This window comes from Rhinolophus sinicus, chromosome 14 (genome assembly GCF_057876585.1).
Source record: "Rhinolophus sinicus isolate RSI-liver-muscle chromosome 14, RSI-T2T, whole genome shotgun sequence".
Classification (NCBI taxonomy): domain Eukaryota; kingdom Metazoa; phylum Chordata; class Mammalia; order Chiroptera; family Rhinolophidae; genus Rhinolophus; species Rhinolophus sinicus.
The window spans coordinates 45457602-45482773 of NC_142514.1; the positions used below are offsets into that span (position 1 = coordinate 45457602).

At 32.6% G+C, this 25172-nt stretch overlaps 1 protein-coding gene across 11 annotated transcripts in view; it reads right to left on the minus strand.

The window, feature by feature from the left end:
* Window positions 1–25172, minus strand: part of DOCK7 (dedicator of cytokinesis 7) — a 188340-nt gene that overhangs the window by 26100 nt on the left and 137068 nt on the right. For all 11 annotated transcript variants that reach the window (XM_019731324.3, XM_074334828.2, XM_074334825.2 and 8 more), the window contains 8 exons: window positions 20446–20615; window positions 19303–19457; window positions 10414–10596; window positions 10165–10300; window positions 6973–7069; window positions 4364–4460; window positions 3891–4025; window positions 2844–2996 (listed from right to left, as the gene is read on the minus strand). In XM_019731324.3, the coding sequence (XP_019586883.3) occupies window positions 2844–2996; window positions 3891–4025; window positions 4364–4460; window positions 6973–7069; window positions 10165–10300; window positions 10414–10596; window positions 19303–19457; window positions 20446–20615 (1126 nt within the window). The remainder of the gene's footprint in view (window positions 1–2843; window positions 2997–3890; window positions 4026–4363; window positions 4461–6972; window positions 7070–10164; window positions 10301–10413; window positions 10597–19302; window positions 19458–20445; window positions 20616–25172) is intronic.

Here is a 25172-nt window from a genome sequence, read left to right on the forward strand (position 1 = left end):
AGATGTGAAGAACACATAGGAATATAGATAGGGGAGAGAAATAAAAAAAGCAACCAAAATGAATGGAAATTTAAAAAATATTAAAAAGGGAAAGAGAAAATGATAGGTAGAAAGTAAAGCAAAAAATAGATCCAACATATGTATAATTGGTACTCAGCTAAAAATCCTTAAACCCTGGAAAAAAATTTAATAAAATTGTATACTCAAGAAAACTTTCTGAAATAAATGAATTTAAAATAGACATCGTATGCCTGAGAAAATTAACAAAAATCAGTCCACATCATGACATATTTGAGAAAAAGTATTTCATTTTAAATATAAAGAAAAAAATCACTTGAGCAGTTGGGAGGGGAAAAAGTATTTAAAATGAAAGAAAATATCAGGCTATGTTCAGCTATCTCTACAATATTTAATGCTGGGAGGAAATAGTACTCATGTACCTTTTTTTAAATTAAGTGTACTTTATCTTGTAAGTTTTGCTGATCTTTTTCACCCTTTGTATTATTCAAAGTTTGAGGCAAAAATTTCATAACCATCTTTGCTATCTTAGAAGTACAGGCAACTCTAAGTGAGTAAGAACTTATAAAATATTATTCCCAAGAACTTTCTTGAGTAAACTACAGGAAAATATTTAGCTGCTTGATACTCATTCAGATATTGTTGACATTTTTCTTTTCAGCACTTGACATAATTAACGATGGGCTGAATAACTTTTGTTGAAATAAATAATAAAGGTTGTTTTTTTTTCATTTTCAAAGCCCAAGTCACACACAAAAGCACTGAGGATCAAACACAAACAACAGGCACAAAAAAGTGAATGGAAACCAACAGGTACCTATAGACCACGTCTTGCCACATTGGGTTGAAGCAATTGATTGAAAGTCCCCCAAATCACAGCCATATATTCTCCATAGTTTTATAGCACCAATTTTGCATATATTTTGTTCTTTATCTTCCATGAACTTAATGTCAATGCTCCTCATGTAATACCTAACAAAACCCAATGAAATAAATACAGTTGACCCTTGAACAACATGGGTTTGAACTGCACAGGTTCCCTTATACACAGATTGTTTTCAGTAAATATTGCAAATGTATTTTCTCTAATGATTTTCAAAATATCATTTTTTCTCCAGCTTATTTTATTATAAGAATACAGTATATAATGCATATAACATACAAAATATGTGTTAACTATTTGTGTCATGCGTAAGGCTTTTGTTCAGTAGGCTATTAGTAGTTACATTTCTGGGGAGTCAAAAGTTATACATGGATTTTTGAATGCATGGGGATTGGTGCCTCTAACCCCCACGTTGTTCAAGGGTTAACTGTACTAAAGAATGATACGCTGATGGTAGTGCTGAACTTTGGAAGGCTACAAACCATTGTGATAGTTAAGATTTTTTTTCATCTCTTAAGAACCAATTTTCACTCACTTGGTGGTAATATTGCCTTCACTGAGAATACAAGATCTAAAGAAATAGAGGACTGAAGATATTACTTAATTATAAAGGCAATCATTAAAGCAATATAAACTTTCCTAAATATCATAAACACTACACCCAAAATATAAGGTGAACTGGCCAGATGGTGCAAGATGACAACAACCAATACAAATTTTGTAAAAAGGAGAGGGACGAGAGACATTAACAAAATAATACAACAGAATTCCAGAACATATCTGTTATAACAGCAAGTATGAAAAGATTTAATTCAACTTAGAGAATGTATTACATAGCAAAACTCAACTTTATGTTGTATATGAGAGGCATACCTAAAATAAAGTGATTCAAAAAAGTAAAAATAAAAGGACAAAGGTAACTGAAGCAAGTTCAAATTAAAAAGAAAGCAGATGTATCTTAATATCATACAAAATAGAATTTAGTACAAAAAATAAAAGTTTTAAATGAAACCAATTCAGGCCCTTTTCAATTCTAAAAGGAATAATAATTCATAAGAAGATGTAACAGTTATGAATATCAATTTGCCAAATAAGAGCTAAAGGAGTAATAGACAATGTGTAGGATTTAAACCACCTCTGTCAGTTCTCCAAATAGATCAAAAATAAAAAAGGATATAGAAAAACAGAGTAAAATAATTAATGAGATGTATTTGTTTATTTAACTCAATACTCTAAAAATAAAGAATACCCCTTTTTTAAAAATGGTTATGTAACATTTATAAAAACATCGTATGTTTGGACACACAAATGCATACATCCACAGTAAAAAAAGAGACATACCGGTAGATTGTATGATCACACTGCAATAAAACTAAAAATTAACATCAAAACTTTAAAATAAAAAGAACTGTACACTCTTTGGATTCAAAAGAAAATATAAACTGAAATGACAAAATAAGAATATTGAAAATACTACATATCAGAACCAATGAGATACCAAAAGCAGTGCTCAAAGGAAAATTCTAAAGTTTAATTCTAAATACTTACATCAGTAAAAATATGAGGTAAACATTTGACTTAAAAAACTAAGAAAAACTAAGAAAAATACAACACAAATATAAAAACCTTAAATGAAAACATGGACTCTTCAAAGACTGGCATATAAATCATAAAATATGAGGTCAAGATATTCAAAACTTACATATACTCACATTCAAAGTCTGTACTGCTATATAATGTTATTTTTAGTACAGGAAGCAAAATTAGAGATTTGGATTTTTACCAGCTATCCAAAGAATGAGAAATATCAAGACAGTCTAGGATTAGATTCAAAATATACAAAATAATTCCGTGATTCCCAAAAACTCATTTAATAGATAGCTGCAGAAGTTATATTTCACTATGAATCCAGAGATTCAAAAACCAGAGACAAAATACTTACATTCCCAATTTCAAAGTTTTGTCTCATCAGGAGGTAAAGCGAGGCACTAGCATGTGACCGTATTGTACTGATGCTACTGCTACAGTGCCGGAGAAGCCTGAGGCATAAATCAGCACACTGCTCTGTCTCTTCTTCAAACAGGAGTTCAGGGAACTGGAAAAAACACCACCAACACTGAATTTATACACTAAAAGTTCCAGAGATATGTTAATAAAGCCTGAACTAGAGATCTGTTAGTATAGCCCAGGAATTAAAAGAATGGTTAAGGGACAATATTTGCCAATGGTTAATAATATGGACGAGAGCCAGACAGAACTGGGTTTGAATACTGATTATGCCACTTACTAGCTAGTAGTAGTATGACCTTGGACAAGTTTTCTCATCCATAAAATGAACCTAATAACATTATCTACATGGGATTGTATGATTATCTTAGGTTATATAATGTGCGTAAAACAGTATAGTAGCCAACATATAATAATTTTATGATGTGTCTTTATTATTACAAAATAGTACGTAAGTTATTTTCACTGGTTAAGTTTAATCAACACCTCTGTATTCCATCTTATCAGATGATTAAGATGAAATAGCTACATGCAAGGTTTAAGAATATACATATTTGCGGGGGGACAAACATAGGAAATAATTATTTGAAGTAGTTGAACAAACAAATGTACCTTCTTCTCCATTCACCATAGGATAAGTTAATTTCAATGGACTGAACTACTTATACATTGAATTCTTGATAAATTAAATTTATAAGGAACAGACAGAACAAATGAAGAGAAAATCAGAAAAGCCCCAAATTTAAAATTAGCTATTAATTTCAGGCTCTTCTCCACATCAAAACTACTACTTTTTAAGCCAGAAACTGGCTGAAAGTAATCAAAATAAGAATTCCAAAAGGCAAGCAGAAGAAAGGCAAAGAAGTGTCTTGGGTTATTATTAAAATTTTAGCTATAAATACATTAACCAATGAATATGTCAAATGATCTTAGACAATGCTAATAAAGTCTGACAAGACTGCAGTTACAAAAATCAACCTACCTTTGAAACCAGAGCTCTCTGTGTAGCGAAACAGTGTTGTAGATAAACTGCACTTTGGTTACAGGCCATGCTATGTAATAGCACTTTTAGCACCCCACCAAGGATGCTCTCTTTGGATTCTGTTACAGAAACTGTCTGCAATTTAAAGACAGATAAATAAAATGGAGATGTACCAGCAATTTGGCTAGGGAGACAGAATATGTAAAACAAATAAACATTTTTTAAACAGGAAAATGATAATATAAGATCTAGGAGGACTTCCAGGAAAAAAAAGTTTACCAGGATTTGGATAAGAGAAGAAAAGAGGGGAAAAAAGGAATGGATAGGATTTAAATGAGAAAAAAAGAGGAGTTATTATATAACTTTTAGGAACTACTGATATTTAAATGTAATTATATGGCTCAATAAATACTTTCGCCCCAACCCCAATTTACCAAATCTATACTTTAAATTCCTCTTCTTTGTGTTCTTACCTGGACAACAATCTCTAATGTATCCAAAATGATTAGGTTTGCTTCAGTAGCCAGATTTCCATCAATCAGTGCTTCGTGTTCAATCTCTGCTCTTGATCTAATACAAAACATTGTAAGAAATTATATTTAGCTTTAAAAAAAAAAGATCCATAATTCAGAAAAAACTTAAAGATACACAGAAATAAAAAACTTAGAACCATTTTTAATATTTGCCTGAATGAAAAATTACAAGAGAATAAAGAAATATTTTACATATTAAAAAATGTTTTGTTTTACCCTACATTTGCTTGACCATGCTGATATACATTTCTCACCCTATTACAGTACTACAACGCCACTGAAAGCAGAAATACTTAGCTTCCAAAGATACAGCAAGCACAGGAAACACTGTTTGCTCTGAATGGCACGGACAGCAGGTGGTGCTGTGTGTGGGCCTGCATTTAGGGCTTGAGGTACAGCAACATTCAAACCGCTCAAGGATTTTCAACATATCAAATTAGGATAAAAAGTACTTGGTTTTTTTTCCCCTAAAGTTTCATATAAGTTCCCAAAATTCTGGAAAATATTTGATGCAGAAAACAATTTAACTCTGGGTGGAATCATTCATTAGAAACAAAATTCGATGACAATAAAGTGGTTTACTTGAATACCAAATATTTACAAAAATACTATTAATGACAATTAAAAAATTAAGGAAAACTAGATGACTTAGAGGTAAAGTTGACATTTGTTTTAGTAGCAATACATATATAGAAACTATATATTACATCTAAAAAGGCAAAATTATATATATATATATATATATATATATATATATATATATATATATATATAAATCAAAGCAAAAGAACAAGGACATACTAAACGCTAACTTTCTGAAGTTCTTAGATATTCGAGTTTCTGAATCTTTATTACTACCACTAAAGAAAACAGTTCATGAAATTTACATTTTACAAATTTAGTTTAAGGAGAAAATACGGCAAAGTTAGAATTCAACTGAAAAAGAAAATATACAATGCTGAAATATAAAATTCCAGTGAGATTTCTGTGAAGAAACATGACTATAATAAGATGGCTTAAACAAAAAGAAATCAGGAAAACACCAAAAAAACAAACAAATAAAAAAAAAACAACAAAAGGACTCCTAACACAGCAAGATAAACAGAGAGAAGACATCATGCCAATGCAGAAAAAAAGCAATATACTCATCGTATAGTATCTGGCTGCTATGTCATTTCCACAACACATGTGGAAAAATAATGAAAGAAATGGACAGAGAGAAAAGCAGATACTAAAAGCTTAAAAATTTTAATCTATTTATATGTTATATTCAGTACTTGCTATGGTCTGAATGTCCCCACCCCAAATCCTTACATTGAAACTCTAATGCCCAAGATAACAGTATTAGGAGGTAAGGCCTTTGGAAGGTGATTAGGTCATGAGGACAAAGTCCTTGTGAATGAGATTAGTGCCTTTATAACAGAGGCCCCAGGAAGTTTGCTTGCCCTTCTACCAGAAGTCTGTAACCTGGAAGAGGGCCTTCACCAGATACCAAAACTGCTGGCGCCATGATCTTGGACTTCCCAGCCTCCAGAACTGTGAGAAATAAAGTTTCTGTTGTTTATATGTGACCCAGCGTGTGGTATTTTGTTTCAGCAGCCTGAAGAGACTAAGACAGCTTCTGATAACTCCAAACTGTCATCTATATGGTACTGCGTCTGTTGTTTCTCTCTCTGCTGGCTCACTCAGAGCCTTGCCCTGTGTTTTATATTTTACTGTGTGAGCTAATATTTTTGGAAGTTCATTTGTGAGAATCCTCTAATGCTTGGACTAAAGATGGATCTCAGATAGGGTGACCAATCATCCTGGTTTGCTTTTGGACAGTACTGAGGGGTTCCCTGGGATGTGGAATATTCAGTGCTAAAATTAGAAGTACAGAGAAAACCTGAATGAGTCGATCACAATATTCTCAAAGTTTCTCAGGCCAGTCAAGCTATTTAAGGGCTAACTTGTAATTACAAATTCTCAAGAGAAAATATTTCGCCTCTTGACTCTGCCAAATTTCAAGCCACGCAGTTTTACCTGCAGTTACCTGGCTGGTGAAAAGGGTTTATTCATGGTTCTTCTTATGCTGAAAATACAGTCCTTTAGGATCTCAGACCCATGTTAGGACATTTTTAGTTGTTTTTGGCAATAGGGTTAGTCTGTGTACCTAGCTTGCTTCCATGCTCAAAACAGAAGAACTGCAGTGTTTTGTCTTTCTTTAATTATATTATAACCTCCAAGAGGGTAAAGATTAGTTTTCTAATTTTTTCTAATCATTGAAATAAAACATGTTCAAAAACAGTTGCAGAATGCATTTTCCACGGGGGTTGTTGGGCAAAATGAGGTAACATTTAAAATATATAACATTTTGCTTTACTATCCCTCATGAAAAATTCTTCCCCAAAATCTTTTTAAATCTTAAATTCAAAAATCAAACGTAGCTACTTTGTCTTCTAAGATTTTAATGCCTAACATATATAAAATAACATTAAAATGAATCACTTTTCTCTTGCACTTGAAATCCAACAAGCTCATCAGTAACATAAAATAGAAGGTTATATTACTTGTCAAGTTTCTCAGTGTTTTGACGCCAGTGAGTCATGTCTTTTCTCCACCTCAGATTTTCTTGACTTCCAAATGCACTCCCAGATGGGCTTCTCTCTGTCAAATAAATTTCAAAACCACTTTTAAAATGTTATTTTAGTAGGACCACATATATGTATATTTGTAAACATATAAGAAACACTTCACAATGTTATTAATTTTATATACAGCCATTTTATCTTCAATACAAATGGGAAAAAACCTGAGAATGTGCTCGTTATTAAAAGTTTTCACAACTGTTAAAGAATAGATTTGCTACATGTAATATAAAAAAAACCTTTTTAAATAAGCAAATTTTCTAACACTGATTGTCTCAAAATCTTAACCATATCTATATGTTATGACCTTATTTCCTACCACTTTTCCTCTTGCTTACACCACCAGTTGTGTGTGTTGTGTGTAGTCTCACTATACATGTTCCTCAATGGGACCTGTGCAATGGTTGTTGTTCCTTTCACGTGATTGGCCAATGAAAATGTGGGAAGAACAATCATTCACCACTTCTGAACAAAGGCCTTCCCCAACTTTCCAACACTTCCTTTCTTCTTAATTTGCTTTATTTCTCTCCATAGCACTTATGACCATAAGAATATAAGATACTAAGAACACAGATTATGCCTCTTTTGTCTACCATTTTATGTCCAGGGCTGACAAAGTTTCTGGCACATTTTGAGAGCTCAATAAGTTTTTGTTTCATAAATAAAGAATATTAAAAAAAAAATTCCTAAAGTTACTACTTCTTTTGGTCCACAGAAGGCAGGACAAGAAAAAGATAAGGGCTTTCTCCAGATAGGTGTCTTGGATGGAAGGCACATTGAACAGGATGGGCTCCTTTAAGGGGCCACAGCAATAGAACTGATTCATACAAATCCAGCAGAAGTAGAGAAGGCATTGGAAATTGTGGAGAAATACACATTTAAACAATAGAATCAGTCATAACTTCAGGCTTTCAATGAGAAAACTAACTTTGTTTTTTGAAAAACATGCGACTTTAAATTAATTGGGAGGATGAAACGAAAAATGAATATTAAAATTCAGAAGTCAAATAGAACTTCCTTTGCTCTTTCCTTCTTTTTTATTTTGAAATCTCTAAGAAATTTTGTGAAAGAAAGCAAAAATGATATGCCTATATTAGGACAGTTAACAAAACAAATATCTGTGATCTATTTACATTTTTATCATTACTTTTTTTTATGAAATTGTCTCTAATCTCCTTAAGAATGTTTATCATTAGGTGACTTAGGTTAACTGCTCAAAAGTAAATAAGAATTACAAAGGCTTAATTTTATTGAGACTAGAAGTTCAACTCTTTTTTAAATTGACATATAGCATTAATTTCAAATGTACAACATAATTATTTGATACATGTATATATATTATAAAATGATCACCACAATAACTATAGTTAACATCCATCACCCCACAGTCACACATTTTTTCTTATGATGAGAACTAAGATCTACTGTCTGAGTTTTCAAATATACAACATAGTTATTAACTACAGTCACCATGCTGTACATTGTATCCTGAGTACTTATGTATTTTATAACTGAAAGTTTGGACCTTTTGACCCTCTTCTCACTCCCACCTTGGCAACCACCTATCTGTTTTCTGTATCTATGAGTTCAATTTTTGTTTGATTGTTTGTTTTGGATTCCACATATAGAAATTCAATTCTTACATTCAAACAATGATAGCTGTCCTAAGGCCACAGGTTTAAAAATGTAATAAACATATTGTTAACAGTTCCACTCTTTCCAACAGCAAACCTCAGTAAATGCTGTGATATGATATAAAGAGCACTACATTGGAAGTCAAAAAATCCTGTTTCTGTCACTTAGTTTATAATCTTAGGCAAGGTATTTACCTCCAGGAATTTTATTTTCTTTATCTTATAGTTGGAGATAATTAGTCATTAAGTTTTGGTAATAATTAACTGACCTAGATAAAAGTTAATTTTAATACTTTTTTAGAGGATGTTGTACATAATAAATGAGTTAAAAGAAAATACACAGGTCTACCGTAAACTGTCAGTAACTAAAGTGAAAAAAACTGTTCTATTAATTCCAATTCCATTAAAGACAAAGACTTTGTCTTATTCATTATTAAATTCCAAACACACATACCATATAAAAGATATTTAAGTTCACTTAAATAAAAGATCACTGTGTTAATGGCCTTTCAGAAAACAATAATTAAAAAAAAAATTCATGTAAATGTACATTCATATTTTAAGTTAACAAATCTATATGGAACTGTCAGCATGTGTCATGTACACAGATGACTAAGCCATGTCCCTGACCTTATGGGGCTCTCAGCAACAATCTTATTTGTATGTCACTTTAGAATTTACGAAATATTTACACACACATGGTCCCCACAAAGATCAGATCATTCAGTTACAGTACCTTTTAAATGTGCAAAACAATCACAAGTGGATGAGGAAAAGAAAAGTGAGGAGATTAAGTGACTTGGCCAAACTTATATGGCTAATGAGTCGTAGATCTGGGATTAGAAACAAGCCTTTAAGACTACTGAACTGTTTTTTTCTCCCCAATATTTGAGTTTGATAGACAATACCTTCACCGTAGATGTATTCATTCGCTGTGCGAACTAGGAGATTTTTAAGAGTAAAGGCTGACGCCATATGGAATAAAGGACACCAAGCGTGAATCCTAATGTAAACTACAGACTCTGGGTGATTATGATGGGTCAGTGTAGGTTCATCAGTTGCAACAAATGCACCCCTCTGGTGGGGACGGTGATAATGGGGGGGAGGGCTGTGCATGTGTGGGGGCAGGGGCATGGGGGGAATCTCTGTAACTGCGCCTCAATTTTGCTGTGAACCTAAAACTGCTCTAACAAATGTCTATTTTTTAAAAATAAGGGATGCTATTAATAATCACACAAGGGCAAGAACAATAAATGAGACTATCCAGAGCAAATCAGGAAGTATGTTTACCCTACTTAAATCAGACGTCTAACTTGAATTCCTGCAGAGAAGTGGTTATTCAAGTTAATTCACAGTTATATTTAAAACACTTTTTTTTTTAAGTTTAGAATTGTCATTGATGACTTGTAACAATGATCATTATACACTTCAAGGAACTTGAAAAAATTCTCACCAGAAGGAGAAGATATTGTGTACGTACCAAGCTGTCCTCGGCTTCGGCGCACCATTTCTTGCCTAGCACCTATGCTCCCAAGAATAGCTTCTTCAAGCTTTGCTCTCATGTCTTTTGATTTCTTAAAGGTCAAACTATTCATTCTTTCAAACACTTTCTTTCCCTAAAATTTAAACATTAGAAAAGGAAAGAAGAGGCACTGAGAAAATGTTCTTCCTTTTCCCCCACGTTTCCTTTCTTGTTCCTCTTTACAATAATAGTATAATTATCACTTACTTTGTATTCAAAGCAAGACACACAGAGATAAAGCAGATCTAATAACCGGTTTAGCTGCAGGACTGAGAGATCTGTAAACCACTTCTGTAGAACTGTCTCATCTGCATTCTTGAGAACCCAAAGTAGACAGATCAAAAGGCTCCGACTTGATTCTGCTGAAAAGGTAGTGTATTGCCTGCCACTCTGAAAATAAAGAGCAGTAGAATGAGACAGAATGATCAATGACTATTTCTTTTTCTGCGACTGTCAGTTGTTTTCTCCTAAAAGCAGTAAAATGAAAATTTCTTTAAAATCAAATATATTTAAAAAGAACCATTTGATTTAGACAATACTTGTGTAAGTCATATATAGAACCTTAAACTTAAGGTCCTGAAGTTTAATGAACTTCTCCTGGCATTTTATGCATATTAATTTATTTGTCCCTTGCAACCATCCAAAGAGATAAATACTATGGCTCATGCCATCTTAGAGACAGAAAACTAAGACACCAAGAAGTTAAATATTTTAAACAAGTATTTTGCAGTAAATGGTGGAAATGGAATTCAAATGCAGAAAGTTTGGCTCCAGAGATTAAGCTCTTATCAACTATGTTTACTACCTCTCATGGATGCATGCATATGTAAATTAATGCACCTACATAAACTCACCACTATGCAACACTGACTCTGACCTGGGCACACATAGCTTTGACCCCCGCCCCCAATTCCACAACCTCTCTGAAAAGGAAAATGCTTCTTTATTTGAAAGAAACCAGTACTTTATATAGCTGGACTTTCAGGTATGCATAAACATATTGACTAAATTATCCTGAATTTGACAAACAGGCATACACTAACATTTCTTACACCCCCATATAAATTGCCAATAACACAGTGACACATTTTGAAGAAAGGCAAACAAACATGAAAAAGACTCAATGATGGAAAGACGTCAGATTTTCCCCAAATTGCTCCATAGGATCATTGCAATTCCAATCAAATTCCTGGCCAGGTTTTTCCTGGGAGTTGACAAGTTAATTAAAATTTTATGGGGAAGAGCAAAGGGCCAAGAATAGCCAAGACACTCTTGAGGAAGGACTAGGTAGGATTTACTAAAGAATTAGAATAATTAAGATAGTTCGATATTGGCATATGGATAGAGCTATAGTGCTGAAACAGAATAGGAAGCACAAAAAAAATCCTATGAATATATAAAAATCTGATATATAATAGAGCTGGCACTATGGATCAGTGGTGGATGGATAGACTGTACAATAAATGGTATTGAGATAACTGATTCCCTAGAGAAAAAAATAAAAGTAGACTCCTACTTCACACCATTGTATAAAAAATAAATTCCAGACAAAGGAAGAACTTAAATGTAAAAGGTAAAACTTTAAAACTTTTAGAAGGAAATACAAGAGAGTATATTTATGATCCTGGGGGTAGGACAGAACTTCTTAAATAAGACCTAAAAAGCATAAACCATAAACCACAAAAAGATGGTCCTATTTGCCTACATTAAAATTAGGAATGTGTGTTCATTTAGATAGATAGATAGATAGATACAGATAGATAGATAGATAGATAGATAGATAGATAGATAGATAGATAGATAGATAGATAGAAAAGGCACATCGTGAATTAGTGGTAAGCTGGTGCATATAAAATCAACCTGAGATTAGTATCTACAACAGTCTTTTTCAACCAAGGTTCCATGAGAGAATTAAGCCTTCCCAAAAAATGGCTGAGGGGCAGTTTGCCCTATTCTCCCAAGACATTTAAAAAAAGGATAGTTCTGAATTCTGCTCTAGTATTACCAATCAATGAATCTTCTCTGAAGGAAGAGACCACAGTCCTAGGACTTTTATTATACCTAGGAATGACAATGCAAATACAAAGCCCAGTACATAATCAAAGAACCAGGCACACAAAGAAGCAATACATCATGAGTGAGAACTGCCAAAACAGACAACAAAAATAAGTTCACAAAGACTTGAGATATTGAAATTATCAGACAATAAAATGATACTTTCTATGTACAGCTGCCCCCCAAAAATACTTAAAAATTTGCAGAAAGCTTGAAAGTACAAAGAAAAACATTTTTGAAAAAAATAGAACAGAATTTACAGAAACTGAAAAAAATTACACAATAACCAAAATCCAGAACTCAAGGGATTGTTTTAATATAATATTAGTTACAGTTAAGGAAAGAATTAGTAAACTGGAAGGTAGATCAAAAGAAACAACCAGCATGAAGGACAGGTTAACAAAAAGATGGAATATACAGAAGAGTAGAGACATAGACAATGTCTCTACTCAATGGAATAGAAAGAACTAATATATGCGTATGTTTAACTGGAATATGAAAAGAGACAGAATGGAGAAGAGGACATATTTGAGCAGATAATAGCCAAGAGTTTCATAGATTACAAGAAAGATGCTGAACCATGGATTTAAGAAGTCCAAAAAATATCAAGCAGAATAAATGTAATTCAAAACTATAATCAACAGAATGAAACCACACAAAATCAATTTTAAGGAGAATAACATAAAGAAGCAAGATGGAAAAAAAAATAAATTATCTTAAAAGAAGTAATAGTTTGACACAGCTGACTTATCAAAAGCATCAATGCAAATGAGAAGACAATGGGAACAATGCCATCAGCATGCTAAGAGAAAACTCAGATGCTATTTCTAAACAAAATTTTTTTAAATCCTAAATAATGAAGGTCAGATAAAGACATTTTTCAAAGCAACACAGGGAATTCATCACCATAGTTTAAAAATTCTAAAGGACGTATTTCATAAAGAAGAAAAATCTGTCTTACAGAAGGTCACAAATTTGGGAAAGAATGAAGAGCAAATAAAGTGAACGCATGGGCTAATCTAAATAACTGACTCTATATAGCCAGAAAAATAATAATGTCTTGTGAGGTTTAATGATATACAAAATTAAAATGCATAGAAATAGTAGCATTTAAGCAGAGAGAATGGTAAATAAAGTCAACCTATTTTAAGATCCTTGTATTAAACAAAGTGAATGTAAAGGTAATGATTTACATTTGACTGGAATTTAATTTAAGGAAGCATAATGTGATTTGTAATACAATTACGAAAAGAGAAATAGAATATATAACTTCGAAACTAATAGAGAGGAAATCATGGGATGAGGAAAAAACAATTCAAAAGAAGACAATAAATGAGACATAAAGAAAAACATAATGGGTGGGACAACAAGTAAAATTAAAATCTTAAGTGCATTAAACTTTTATACTAAATGAAAAGGGATTTAAAGTCTAGTGAAAGACTAAAAGGCCAGATAAAGAGACCAGATTTTTGAAAGATAAAGAGACCAGATTTTAAAAATATAAGACAAAATCTAACTAGATTTTGTGTATAAAACACGCATCTAAAACAATGTTTCAAACATTTAAAACATAAGAAAAAACACTGAAAGTGAAAGAATGAAAAAACTCACGCTATTTATATTCTAGGGAAAAGAAACCTAGCATAGCTATACTAATATACGAAATAGACTTTAAGGCAAAAAAAAAAATACCACAGTTCATGTTGATAAAAGGTGAAGTCCATCAAAAACATGTAATAGCTTAAAATTATTAGATATTTTGTAATAAGGTCTCAAAGGAAGTAGAACAAGATCTGACAAAATGACAGGTAGAAATTACAAAACCACAGTAGTATGGGATATTAGAATAAACAGAGAATTCAATGAAAAGAAAGATTTAAACAATAGATTCAATAAATCTGATGTAATGGGCATAATAGACAAATACAGAACATTGTAAATAACTGAAGAATATTCATTCGTTTAGAATACATGAGGTACTTGCAGAAACTGACCGTATACTACACCATAAAACCACTTGTCACAAATATAACAAACAGAAATTATACAGAGTAAGTTATCTAATCATGCAATTAGGACAAAATCAGAAACAAAAAGATTACTAGAAATTTTCATATGACTGGAAATTTTAAAACAAAAAAAACTTAATAGCCCAAAAGTCTGAAAGAAATCATAATGAACATTAAATATATTTTGAACTGAATAATGAAAATGCTATGTATAAATTGTGGCATGTAACTAAAATGATAAAGGAAATGTGTAAGCTGAAAATATGTATCAAAGAAAGGATGAAAACTAGGGAGTTAAGCATCCATCTCAAGAAGTTAGAAAAAGAACACCCAATATAAACCCAAAGAAAGTAGAAGACAGTAGTAATAAAAATAAATATTCAAAGGTGAGGATTGACATTGCCCCTAAATCATTTTTTTATGACTAAAAATACATACAAATTTCTGTTGAGACTGATATAAGACAAAACATACAAAAAGTCAGTCACAGAAATGAAAACATTTACATCTACCACAGGTATTATAGAAAAATTAAAAAGACCAGAGAAAATATTTGGAACAATTCCATATATGTCAAAAAATTTGAATAAATTTCTATTACAATAAAATTTTCAGAAACCAGTGTAAAAAAAAAGTAGAAAACTTGAAAATTCTTACAGTCATTAAAGAAATTAAATCAGTAAGTTTAAAACTGAAAGAAAGAAAGAAAGAAAGAAAGAAAGAAAGAAAGAAAGAAAGAAAGAAAGAAAGAAAGAAAGAAAGAAAGAAAGAAAGAGAGAAAGAAAGAGAACTGCAGGTACAGATGGCTTCACCCACAAGTTCTTCAAATATTCCAGGAAGAAGTAATTCCAATTTTAAACAAGTACTTGCAGAGAACATTAGAAAAGGGAAAACTTCCCAGCTAATTTTAATTGGCTAACTTAACCCTGATTCCGAAACCTGAAAAGAACATTATGAAAAAGAAAAATTACAGGCAATCTTACTACGAACATAGACACACAAATCTTAAACAAATACAGCAATAATCTTATAGCAAAATATAGCAAAAATCTTAAACAATATAGCAAACCAAATCCATTGACGTACAATCATGAAAGCTGGGTTTTATTCAGGAATTCATGGTAGGTTTAACATTAGAAAATCAATTGAAAGGGATCACAGTAAAAGATCAAAAAGCAAAATGACATCACTGTCTCAATGGATGCAAAAAAAGCATGATAAAATTCAACAACTATTCATAACTAAAAAACAAAACTCTTAGCAAACTAGGAACAGAAGAGAACTTCCATAATATAATAAGAGGGTATCTAAAAAGAGAAAGAAAGAAACTATAGTACATATATTTAAGAACAAAATGTTGCAAATTTCCCCTTTAAGGATGCCAACTATTGTATTGGAGGACCTAGCAGGTAAAATAAATTATGAAAAAAAATTGAAAGGAAGAAACAAAACTGTCATTATTCACAGATGATGTAATTTTGTATATAGAAAAAAAGATCTTACATAGGTTATTAGATTAGCAATTCTGCAGGAAATAAACATCATTGTATAAAATCAATTTTATTTCCACAGAAAAGCAATCAACAGTTATAAAATAGAATTTTTTTAAAAGATGACATTTATAAGAATATAAGATTATATACAATTACATGTATTTTATCATATCAGATACAATAAAGATGTAAGAAAAAATATCAAGGACCAAAATTTCATCTATAGAAAATGCACTAGGCCTCTTTGGTGTAAACTATAAGTTTACATTTTCATAGACATTAAAGGCCTAAACAATGAGGCGATCTATCATGTTGAAGGGTTAGGAGTTTCAACAATCTAAACATATCAATGTTCCCCAAAACTAATCCATAGATTCAGTACAATCTCAACCCACATCCCAGAGTTCATTGGTTTTTGTTTACTTATTTTAGTGAAGCTTCAGAAGCTGATTCTAAAATGTATGTAGAAATACAAAGGACCAAGAATTAGTCAAGACATTTTTAAAAAATGCATGAGGAATTTCTCTACTTGATAGACCGTATAAAGGTTCCTCCAGAGCAGTACGGAAAATATTGTCTTTTAATAAATAATGTTGCGATAATATGGTGTAACACATACAGTTAATGAACCTGGACCCCCAAATTCCACTGTTCATAAAAAATCAATTCCAGATAGAGTTTAGTGTTACATATAAAAGGAAGAACAAAATAAGATCTTAGAAAATAACATAGGAAAATACAATCAAAATCCTGGAACAGGAAAAAGTTTTTAAAAAATATAAAACACTAGGAAAAGATTGACAAATTTAAGTATTCTGAAATAAGACTCTAATCACCACTCACCATTAAGTGTGTGAAAAAGCAAGCCACATAAAATAAATATTTGAACCACTTATAATGACAACAGACTTAATCCAGAACATATACACTCCTGCAAATTGTAAGAAAAGGCAGACAATCCAATGGAAAATGGCCCCAAAACTTTAGACACTTCAAAAGAAAAAATCCAAATGACCAACATACATATGAAACAGTACATACCCTGATCAAGACATCAGGAAAATGAAATAGAACTATAAATTACCAGACTGACAAAAATTGAAAATTCTGAAAATTCTAAATGCTGATGAACACGTGAAGGAATGGAAACTCTCATACTGTAGGTGCAAGTATAAACTTTACTGCGAGATGAACACTTTAGGAAACACCCTGGTATATCTGGTAAAGATGAAGATACACATATTCTATGACCCACCAAGTTCCACTCCTAGGATATACTTTAAATAAAAATATATAAATGCATACAGGACACATATAAAATAATCTATAGGACTGCTATTTGTAATAACCAAAGATCAGAAACCATTTATACATCTATAGAATGGATAAACTGATCTATAGTCAGACAGTGGAATATCATACAGAAATAAAAATCAGTTAATTATAGTTATAGTTTGTAACATAGATGACTACTAAAAACATAATGTAAAACTATAGTATTTAGGGATGTGAACTTAGATGGTAAAACTATAAACAAAATTAAGCAATTACTTCATTCGTCAGGATAATGGGAGCTTGGTGGATAGCTGTGGTAAAGAGCAAGCTAAGAATTTCTGGAAGGCAGCCAATGTTCTGTATTTTGTCTTCAGTGGTGGTTATAAAGGTGTTCATTTCATAATATTTTATAAACTTATACATTGATGTTTCATGTCCTTGTTCATGTGTAGTATATTTCACATAAGAAGAGTTTTAAAAAATGAAAAGCAAGGTCAATAAAATTGAGAATAGTGGTCATTTTGAGGGGAGAGAGTGGGCTAATTGAAGGCAGACTGAGAACCTCCTAGGTTTTTGCAATGTGCTATTTCTGAAGCTGGTGGTTGGTACACTGTTGTTTCTTCTATTATTCTACTTTAATTTGTACATGTACATATTCTTTTTATGTATAATGCCAAAAGTACATGTGATAAAATAAAAATATTGATAAACTGGAATTCATCAAAATTAAAAACTTTTGCACTTCAAATGACACCGTCAAGAAAGTGAAAAGATACTCCACAGAATGGGAGAAAATATTTGCAAATCACATATAAGGGAGTTAGTTGTACCCAGAATATATAAAGAACTCTTTCAAGTCAATAACAAGAAGATGAATAACACAATTTTAAAATGGCAAAGGATTTGAATGGATTTTTCTCTAAATAAGATATACAAAAAGATGTGCCCATAAGCAAATGAAAAGATGCTGAACATCAGGAGACATTAGCGAAATACAAACCAAAACCACGAGATACCACTTCACACCCACTAAGGTGGCTATAATACAAAAGAGATAGTAATGTGTTGGTGAGGATTTGGAGAAATAGGAACCTTTATTTGCTGCTGAGAATGGAAAATGGTGCAGCAACTTCAACAAAGATATTAGAATTTTCTCAAAATAACAGAGATACCACACGACCCAGTAAATCCACTCCTAAGTATCTGCCTAAGAGAAATGAAAACATATATACACACATGTGTACATAAATGTTCATAGCAGCATTACTCCTAACAGCTAAAACGTGGAAATGATTCAAATCTTCAACTGACAAATAGATAAAATCTGCTATATTAATATGTAGGAAAACTATTTGGCAATTTAAAAAAAGAAAGTACTGATACATGTTACAACATGGATGAACCTTAAAAACATTATGCTTAGTGAAAGAAGCCAGACACAAAAGATCACAATGTATAATTCTATTTATATGAAATATCCAGAATAGGCAAATCCATACAGACAGAAAATGGATTAATTTTGCTGGCTGGGGCTGGGGCTGGGGCTGGGGGGAAATAGGTAGTGACTACTAAATATGCCTAAGGGTTCTTACTGGGGTGACAGAAAGGTTCTAAACTTGGACTGTGGTGATGGCTGCACAACTCTGTAAATATATTACAAACCACGAAATTGTACACTTAAAATGGGTCAATCTTTTGATATGTAAATTACCTCAACTCTTTTTTAAGTTACATAGAACAGCTTCGATAAATATTGCATTTTTCTGAAAGAAAGTCATTTAAAACTTTTAGAACTTGATCATACTCTATTGGCAGTTTATTTCTTCCTACCCCCATATCCTTCCCTCCTTAAGGGGGAAAAATTACAGGGGCAGAGGAAATGTCAATTTTTTAAACATGAAAAAGTATAAATCCTCACAGATGAAAAAAAATTCTCAATTACTAAACAACTGGGAATGTTTCTTAGGGCTGATAAAGAATAAAATGGATTTAAAAAAGAAAATAGGCTATATAATAGGGTAACTTCCAAAATTCTGAATGACAGAATACAGACCTTTACACCATAAACCCTGAGGTAATTAATAATTTTTAAAACAACTTGGTACAAGATAGGCAATATTCTCAGAACCTTAGTGCTTCCACAAAATAAATTAAACTCAGAGTACTTCTACATCAGCTAATACAGTAATCTCAGTTATTTAAGGGTACATCCTTCTAAATATCTGTCTTTCAAAAAAAAAACTCTGTAGGAGGGTTGTTTTTACCGTTGATGCAAGGAGGAAACTGCCAGGTCTTGTTAGTTGAGGAACTGATGTTCCTGCAATTGCCATGGCAACAGTCTGGTTTATCATGCTTCCGCTTTCACTTTCATAATCATCAGTGGCTATACAAATTGGTCTTCCTCGTTGATTGTGTGTTTCTGGAAAAAATAATCCAAAAATAAATAAATAAAACTTCTGTTTAGCTTGATTAACAGTTACTGAGCATGCAATTCCCCTTCCTAGTCTCCATTACTCTTTTAAAAAAAAACCTGTTAACATGTAATATTTATCTTTATATTTACTTCTTCTAAACAATATTTTAAATATTCATTCATTCCTATAACAACAATTCATAGTTTTGTAGCAAACTTTAACTTGCTAGTAAAAGAAGATACAATAATTTCAACATTTCTGCCTTCAGTGAAGGAAACTCACCTTAGTGATCAAAATACTGGGAAAAGTACTCAACTATCAGTTCTTCAAAGGCAAGGAGTTGGTTATCTTTGCATCACCAGCACCTATTGACGTTCTTAATACATATTAGGTACTCAGTAAATGTTTTTGTTTTTATTGAACTGCAAGTCCTTTATCAGGTTAATTGCTAGTTTAAATGCAACTTATAGTGATTTCTTTAGAGCAAATAAAGGAATGTAAGTAAATTCTAAATATGAAAAGCAAGAGCAATAAAGCTTTATAGGTTTTATTTTTTTAAAAGCAATAAAAATTCATCTTATTAACTCAGTGTTAGCAATAAACATAATTCTTGTTATACAGGTGAATATTAATTTTGATTATATATAGATGATAAAATTGACACTGAGGGTAGTAGATACTTGTCAGGTTTTCTTTTTGTTTTTTAGATGAACAGTATACAAAAAACCCTATTTCCTAATAGGTAGGGATATAAATGCTACAAAATCATTATTTTAAAATTCGTCATAAGAAGTACTTACAGAAATGTTGTAGTGAAGTCTCTCACATGATGCAGTTTTTCAGTAATATGTTAAGTATTTATAGTTTACTTATGTCAGTGTACATTTCTTTATATTTCTTTTCCTCAAATAAGATCTTTATCCTTGAGATACTTTCTAACACTTTTATATGTTGAAATTTGCCTTTAAAAGTTGTCTTAAATATACCAAGTACCTGTAAAATCATATAGCTGAGGAACAGTTTCCATGATAATGCCAATCAGAGGTAGATACAACATGGCCACCCGAGCCTTTATCTGGGGGTCAGAGTACCGTGGGTCTGAGTCATGACTGGATAGTAAATTGTGTACCACATTGATGACTTTCTTATGCAATCCAAACAGTCTATTTAAAAAGAAGATGGAGAGAAGAAGCAGTAAGGTCACAGAGATTAGTTAATCTCTTTAAAACAAACAGTAAATAATGGTACTGAAACAATTTTGTTCAATTTCTTAACTTTGCCACATATTTGTATGCTTTCCTATAAAACACTTCTCTTTTTAAAATTAATAAATTATCTGTATAAAATAAGAATTGAGGGAAAAGAAATGCTACACAAATTGACTTAGAAGTAAATCTGTATATTTTCTACATTAACTCCTTATTAATGCATTTTAATATTAAATAACTTAAGACCAGTTATGGTGATATTTTAAAACAAGAAAAGGGAAATCTTAAGCAGTTGTTAATTTTATTTCATCAAGTGAGATCTTTTTACATTTACCAAAAATAAACTTTTATTTCCTTTTTCTAAAAGCAAAATATTCTGCCTAATGGATCATGTAGTCTATAGGCTGGGATTGCATTTGACATCTCTATTTAACTGAACTTCTTTGCTCATATACCACAACTGGGCCCTTACAACTTTTCTAGACTCCCAATTCCCTGAGTTTCAATGAGCTAACACACTAACAAGAGTCACTCTCACCTTCACTTGTTTGCCTCTTTTCTTAGATTGAAGGTGTTTTGACTAACAAACCATTCTAATTAAAAATTCATCCAACTTCAACTGGCCCTTAATGCTGTACCTGACAGCCATTTCAGATCTCATTCCCTCTCCTAAGCCTCTCACCATCAATATCAATAAAAGACCTTACCTCCAACTTCATTTAGGAAAGAATAGCCACTCTGAATTTGCTCTGGCCAAATCTTTTAACACATCTTCATCTTTATAGCTACCAGGTCATCTTTCCTTTTGTCTCAGAAAAAGTTGTACCTTCTCTCAGAAAGTAATTTGCTCCTATGTTCAATGAACCCCACCTTGTCTTCAATAGTTTCAATGTCCCCCCTAAGCTCTTCCTTTCTTTCTTCAAATAAGCCTTCCCTATCTTGAAAATAAGTATTCACTTGAAACTAGTTTCCTCTATTTTATGTAGTATTTCTTTTAGTAATAAACTGTTACACAACTTCTCCAGTAATAACTTCCTGAATGTGCAGTGTACAAGGTGTGATCAAAACATACGGTGAATGTTTAAATTAAAAAAAATATATTATTCCAGTAAAAGACACATGACCATTAATCCCTCTCAAAATACACCCCCTCACTTTGAACACACTTATCCCACCGTTTTTGCCACTTTCTGAAGCAGTTCCGGAAGTCCTCTTTCAAGAGTGTCTTTAGTTAAACTGCTGTGGCTGCCTCGATGTCCTGAATCATTTTCACTTTGGGGAAGAGCCAGAAATCGCACGGTGCCAGATCTGGTGAATAAGGTGGATGAAGACACACCGTAGTGTTTTTGACAGAAATTGCCATACCAGAAGCGATGTGTGACATGGAGCCTTTCTGTTGTGATCACGAAATATGGTGAATGCTGCTGCTGTGTGCCATCCAACAGAAAGGAAGGAATCTTCAATACAGGAAGTGGCACCTTGACCCTTAGTAACAGTGTGTGACAAGTTTCAACTTGTTCAGTGCAGTCAGTTGGGTGTGAGCTACGGTTGAGAGAAGGTGTGTTTTAAAGTGTGTGGTAAATCATCCTCCCTTACGGCAATCTTCCATGTCACACATCACTTCTGGTATACGGCAATTTCTGTCAAATAAAAACATTATGGTGTGTCCTCATCCACCTCATTCACCGGATCTGGCACCGTGTGACTTCTGGCTCTTCCCCAAAGTCAAAATGACTCAGGACTTCGAGGCAGCCACGACAGTGCAACTAAAGACACTCAGAAAGAGGACTTCCAGAACTGCTTCAGAAAGTGGCAAGAATGATGGGATAAGTGTGTTCGAAATGAGGGGGTGTATTTTGAGGGGGATTAATGGCAATGTGTCTTTTACTGTAATAAATTTTTTAAATTTAAACATTCACTGTAATGTTTGATCACACTTGTATATCAAGTGTTTCCATTTACTTCCTAATATCTACTTCCTTTCTTTGAAACTAACAGTACTTGAATGCTCACAACATGTACAACCTTCACCATTTAATAGCTAAATGATTTTTCAAAGATACTTAGCTCATTTTCCTATGTATGAGGGTAATATCCTACTGGTGGTTGACACAATTAAGTTACATAATTTATGTAACATGCTTAGCACAGTGCCTTATATATTGCCTTACTTAGTAAATATTGGCTTTTATCTCTTTTAAGATCACATTGATTTAAAAACTGGAATCTGAAACCAGATAGTATTAGTCTAGAGCCCTTGATCTTATCTGCCATTTTACATAGCTATATATAAAATCTAGCTGGAGATTCTTTCTTCTCCCTTCCAGATTTTTATTCAGAAAGTATATTTTTAAATACTGTCAAGAACCACATCTAATGAACATATCTCAGATTTCATTCTCCACCTCTCTACTTTACATTTTGTCATCTTGAATGTTCTTTTCTCAGTATATTCTCCAAATAGCTCCCACCCTTTTTCATTCTACTCTCTTATTATTGTTCCCAAGTCTCAGATTCTGGTCATTTGTTTTTTATGTTTTCCCTTTCAAGTTTTTCTATCACCAGTGATTCCCAATGATTCCCAAATCTGGGTATGTATTCCTTATCTCTCAGTGTTACTAGTCCGTCTCAAACTGTCTACACTCTACCTACCTGTCTTCATGAAGCCCTTTCTACATTACTCAATCACATTTCAGCTATTAAGTATATATTTATGCAGGACCTGTAGCATCCTATCCTAGATGTTGGAGGTAAGATATTGTCGGTTTTTAAAGAGCTCATTTTAGTAAGAGAAACACACAGAAAAATAATAATGCAATGTTACAAATGCTACATACAACAAAGATGTTAATCTTCTACAGTTCTACGTACTACAAAATTAGCATTTAATAATTGTGTATTGTTTCATAGCCTTAACTTTCTTACTATAATGTAAGTTTTTAGAAAGCAAATCTTTGATCAATACCAGAACATACGATTGCCATGAATTATCCTTGATTACTTAGCAGTCTGATAGAGTAAAAAGAAAAGCATCCCTCTCAAGAATCTTACCTAAGACAATGCATGTTGTATTACACACACACACACACACACACAACACTAAAGAATGTAAAAGAGATGAGATGTGAGTCTCTCACAGACATTCATTCATGCACTGAATTAATATACATTTGTCAAGTGTTCACTTGGTACCAGACACAATTCTAAGGCACTGGGAATACAGCAGCAAACAAAGAAGTGCCTGCTCTCATGAGCACATTTTAATGGGAGGAGACAGATAAAACACAAACAAGCAAATGTCAGGGTAAGTGCCCTGTAGAAAATAAAATAGGGTTATATGGTTAAAAATGATTGTGGCAAGGGCAACACGGCTGTAATTCAGATTGGGTGGTCAATGAAAGTCTCACTGAGAAGATACTGTTCGAGTGGAGACCTGAAGACTCACTAGGAGGAAATGAGTATGCAATGATCTGAGGGCAATGTGAAATTTTCTTTAGGCAGAGAAAAATCCTAGTTCAAAGGCCCTAAGGTGGAAATGAGGTTGGCACCTTACAGAAACAGAAAGAAGGCCAGGTTGGCTAGATTTTAGAATGTAAAGCTGGAAGAGAGTGGCAGGAGTAGACGTGAGCCAGATATATACAAAGCTTCTAGCACCATTATTAAAAGTCTCGATTTTATTTTAACTGCCATTTTCAAACCTTATACTCACGTTGAGGAGCATTAAGCAAGAAGTAGGGTAATCTGATTCTCCTTTCTAAAAGATTACCCAGGCTGCTGAAGGATTTTTAGGGAAGCCAGGGTGGAAAAATGATTAGGGAAGTAGCAGTGAGGATGGAGAGAAGTGGCTGAACTTGGGATGTATTTTGGATATAGTACCTGTGGAATTTGCTAACAGACTGCATGCAGGAAGAAGGGAGAAAAGAAAGAAACAAGCAGCAGTAAAAACGAAGGATATAATCTTGTATACTACTATTTAAAGCTCTTCTCATATCTTGTTTAACCAGATAGACAAAGATGATAATTATCATTACTTTCTGAACTGTATAGAAAATCTTTCCAAGTGTCAAAGACCAACACATTCTAGCTTGAAGAGGTAAAAAAGCAATAAAGAATTCTTTCATAAGCCCTATACTGTTCCACAGGAACATAAAAAACCTATTTTAATAGAACTGATCCTTGACGTGAAAAAAAACACCCTCATCGCAAAAACAGTTGACTGTTAGAATTCTTTCTTCTTTGTATCAGATACGGCTGTACACCTACACAACATCTACTTTCTATCTTCTTTCTTAGGAAAACTTAATTTTTTCCAGATATACATTCCTCTCCTTATGACTCAGGGGGATTTGACTCTATCCATTTCAGGAGGAGATCCTAATTTGACTAGCCCTGCTACTCAAAGCAAACTGTTTTATGATCAGTCTGAGGAGAGATAAATGTTAATCAATGCACTGCCTCCTTAATTAAGGTCTACCAAAAAAAAAAAAGTCACATGAACAAAACACTGTGCTT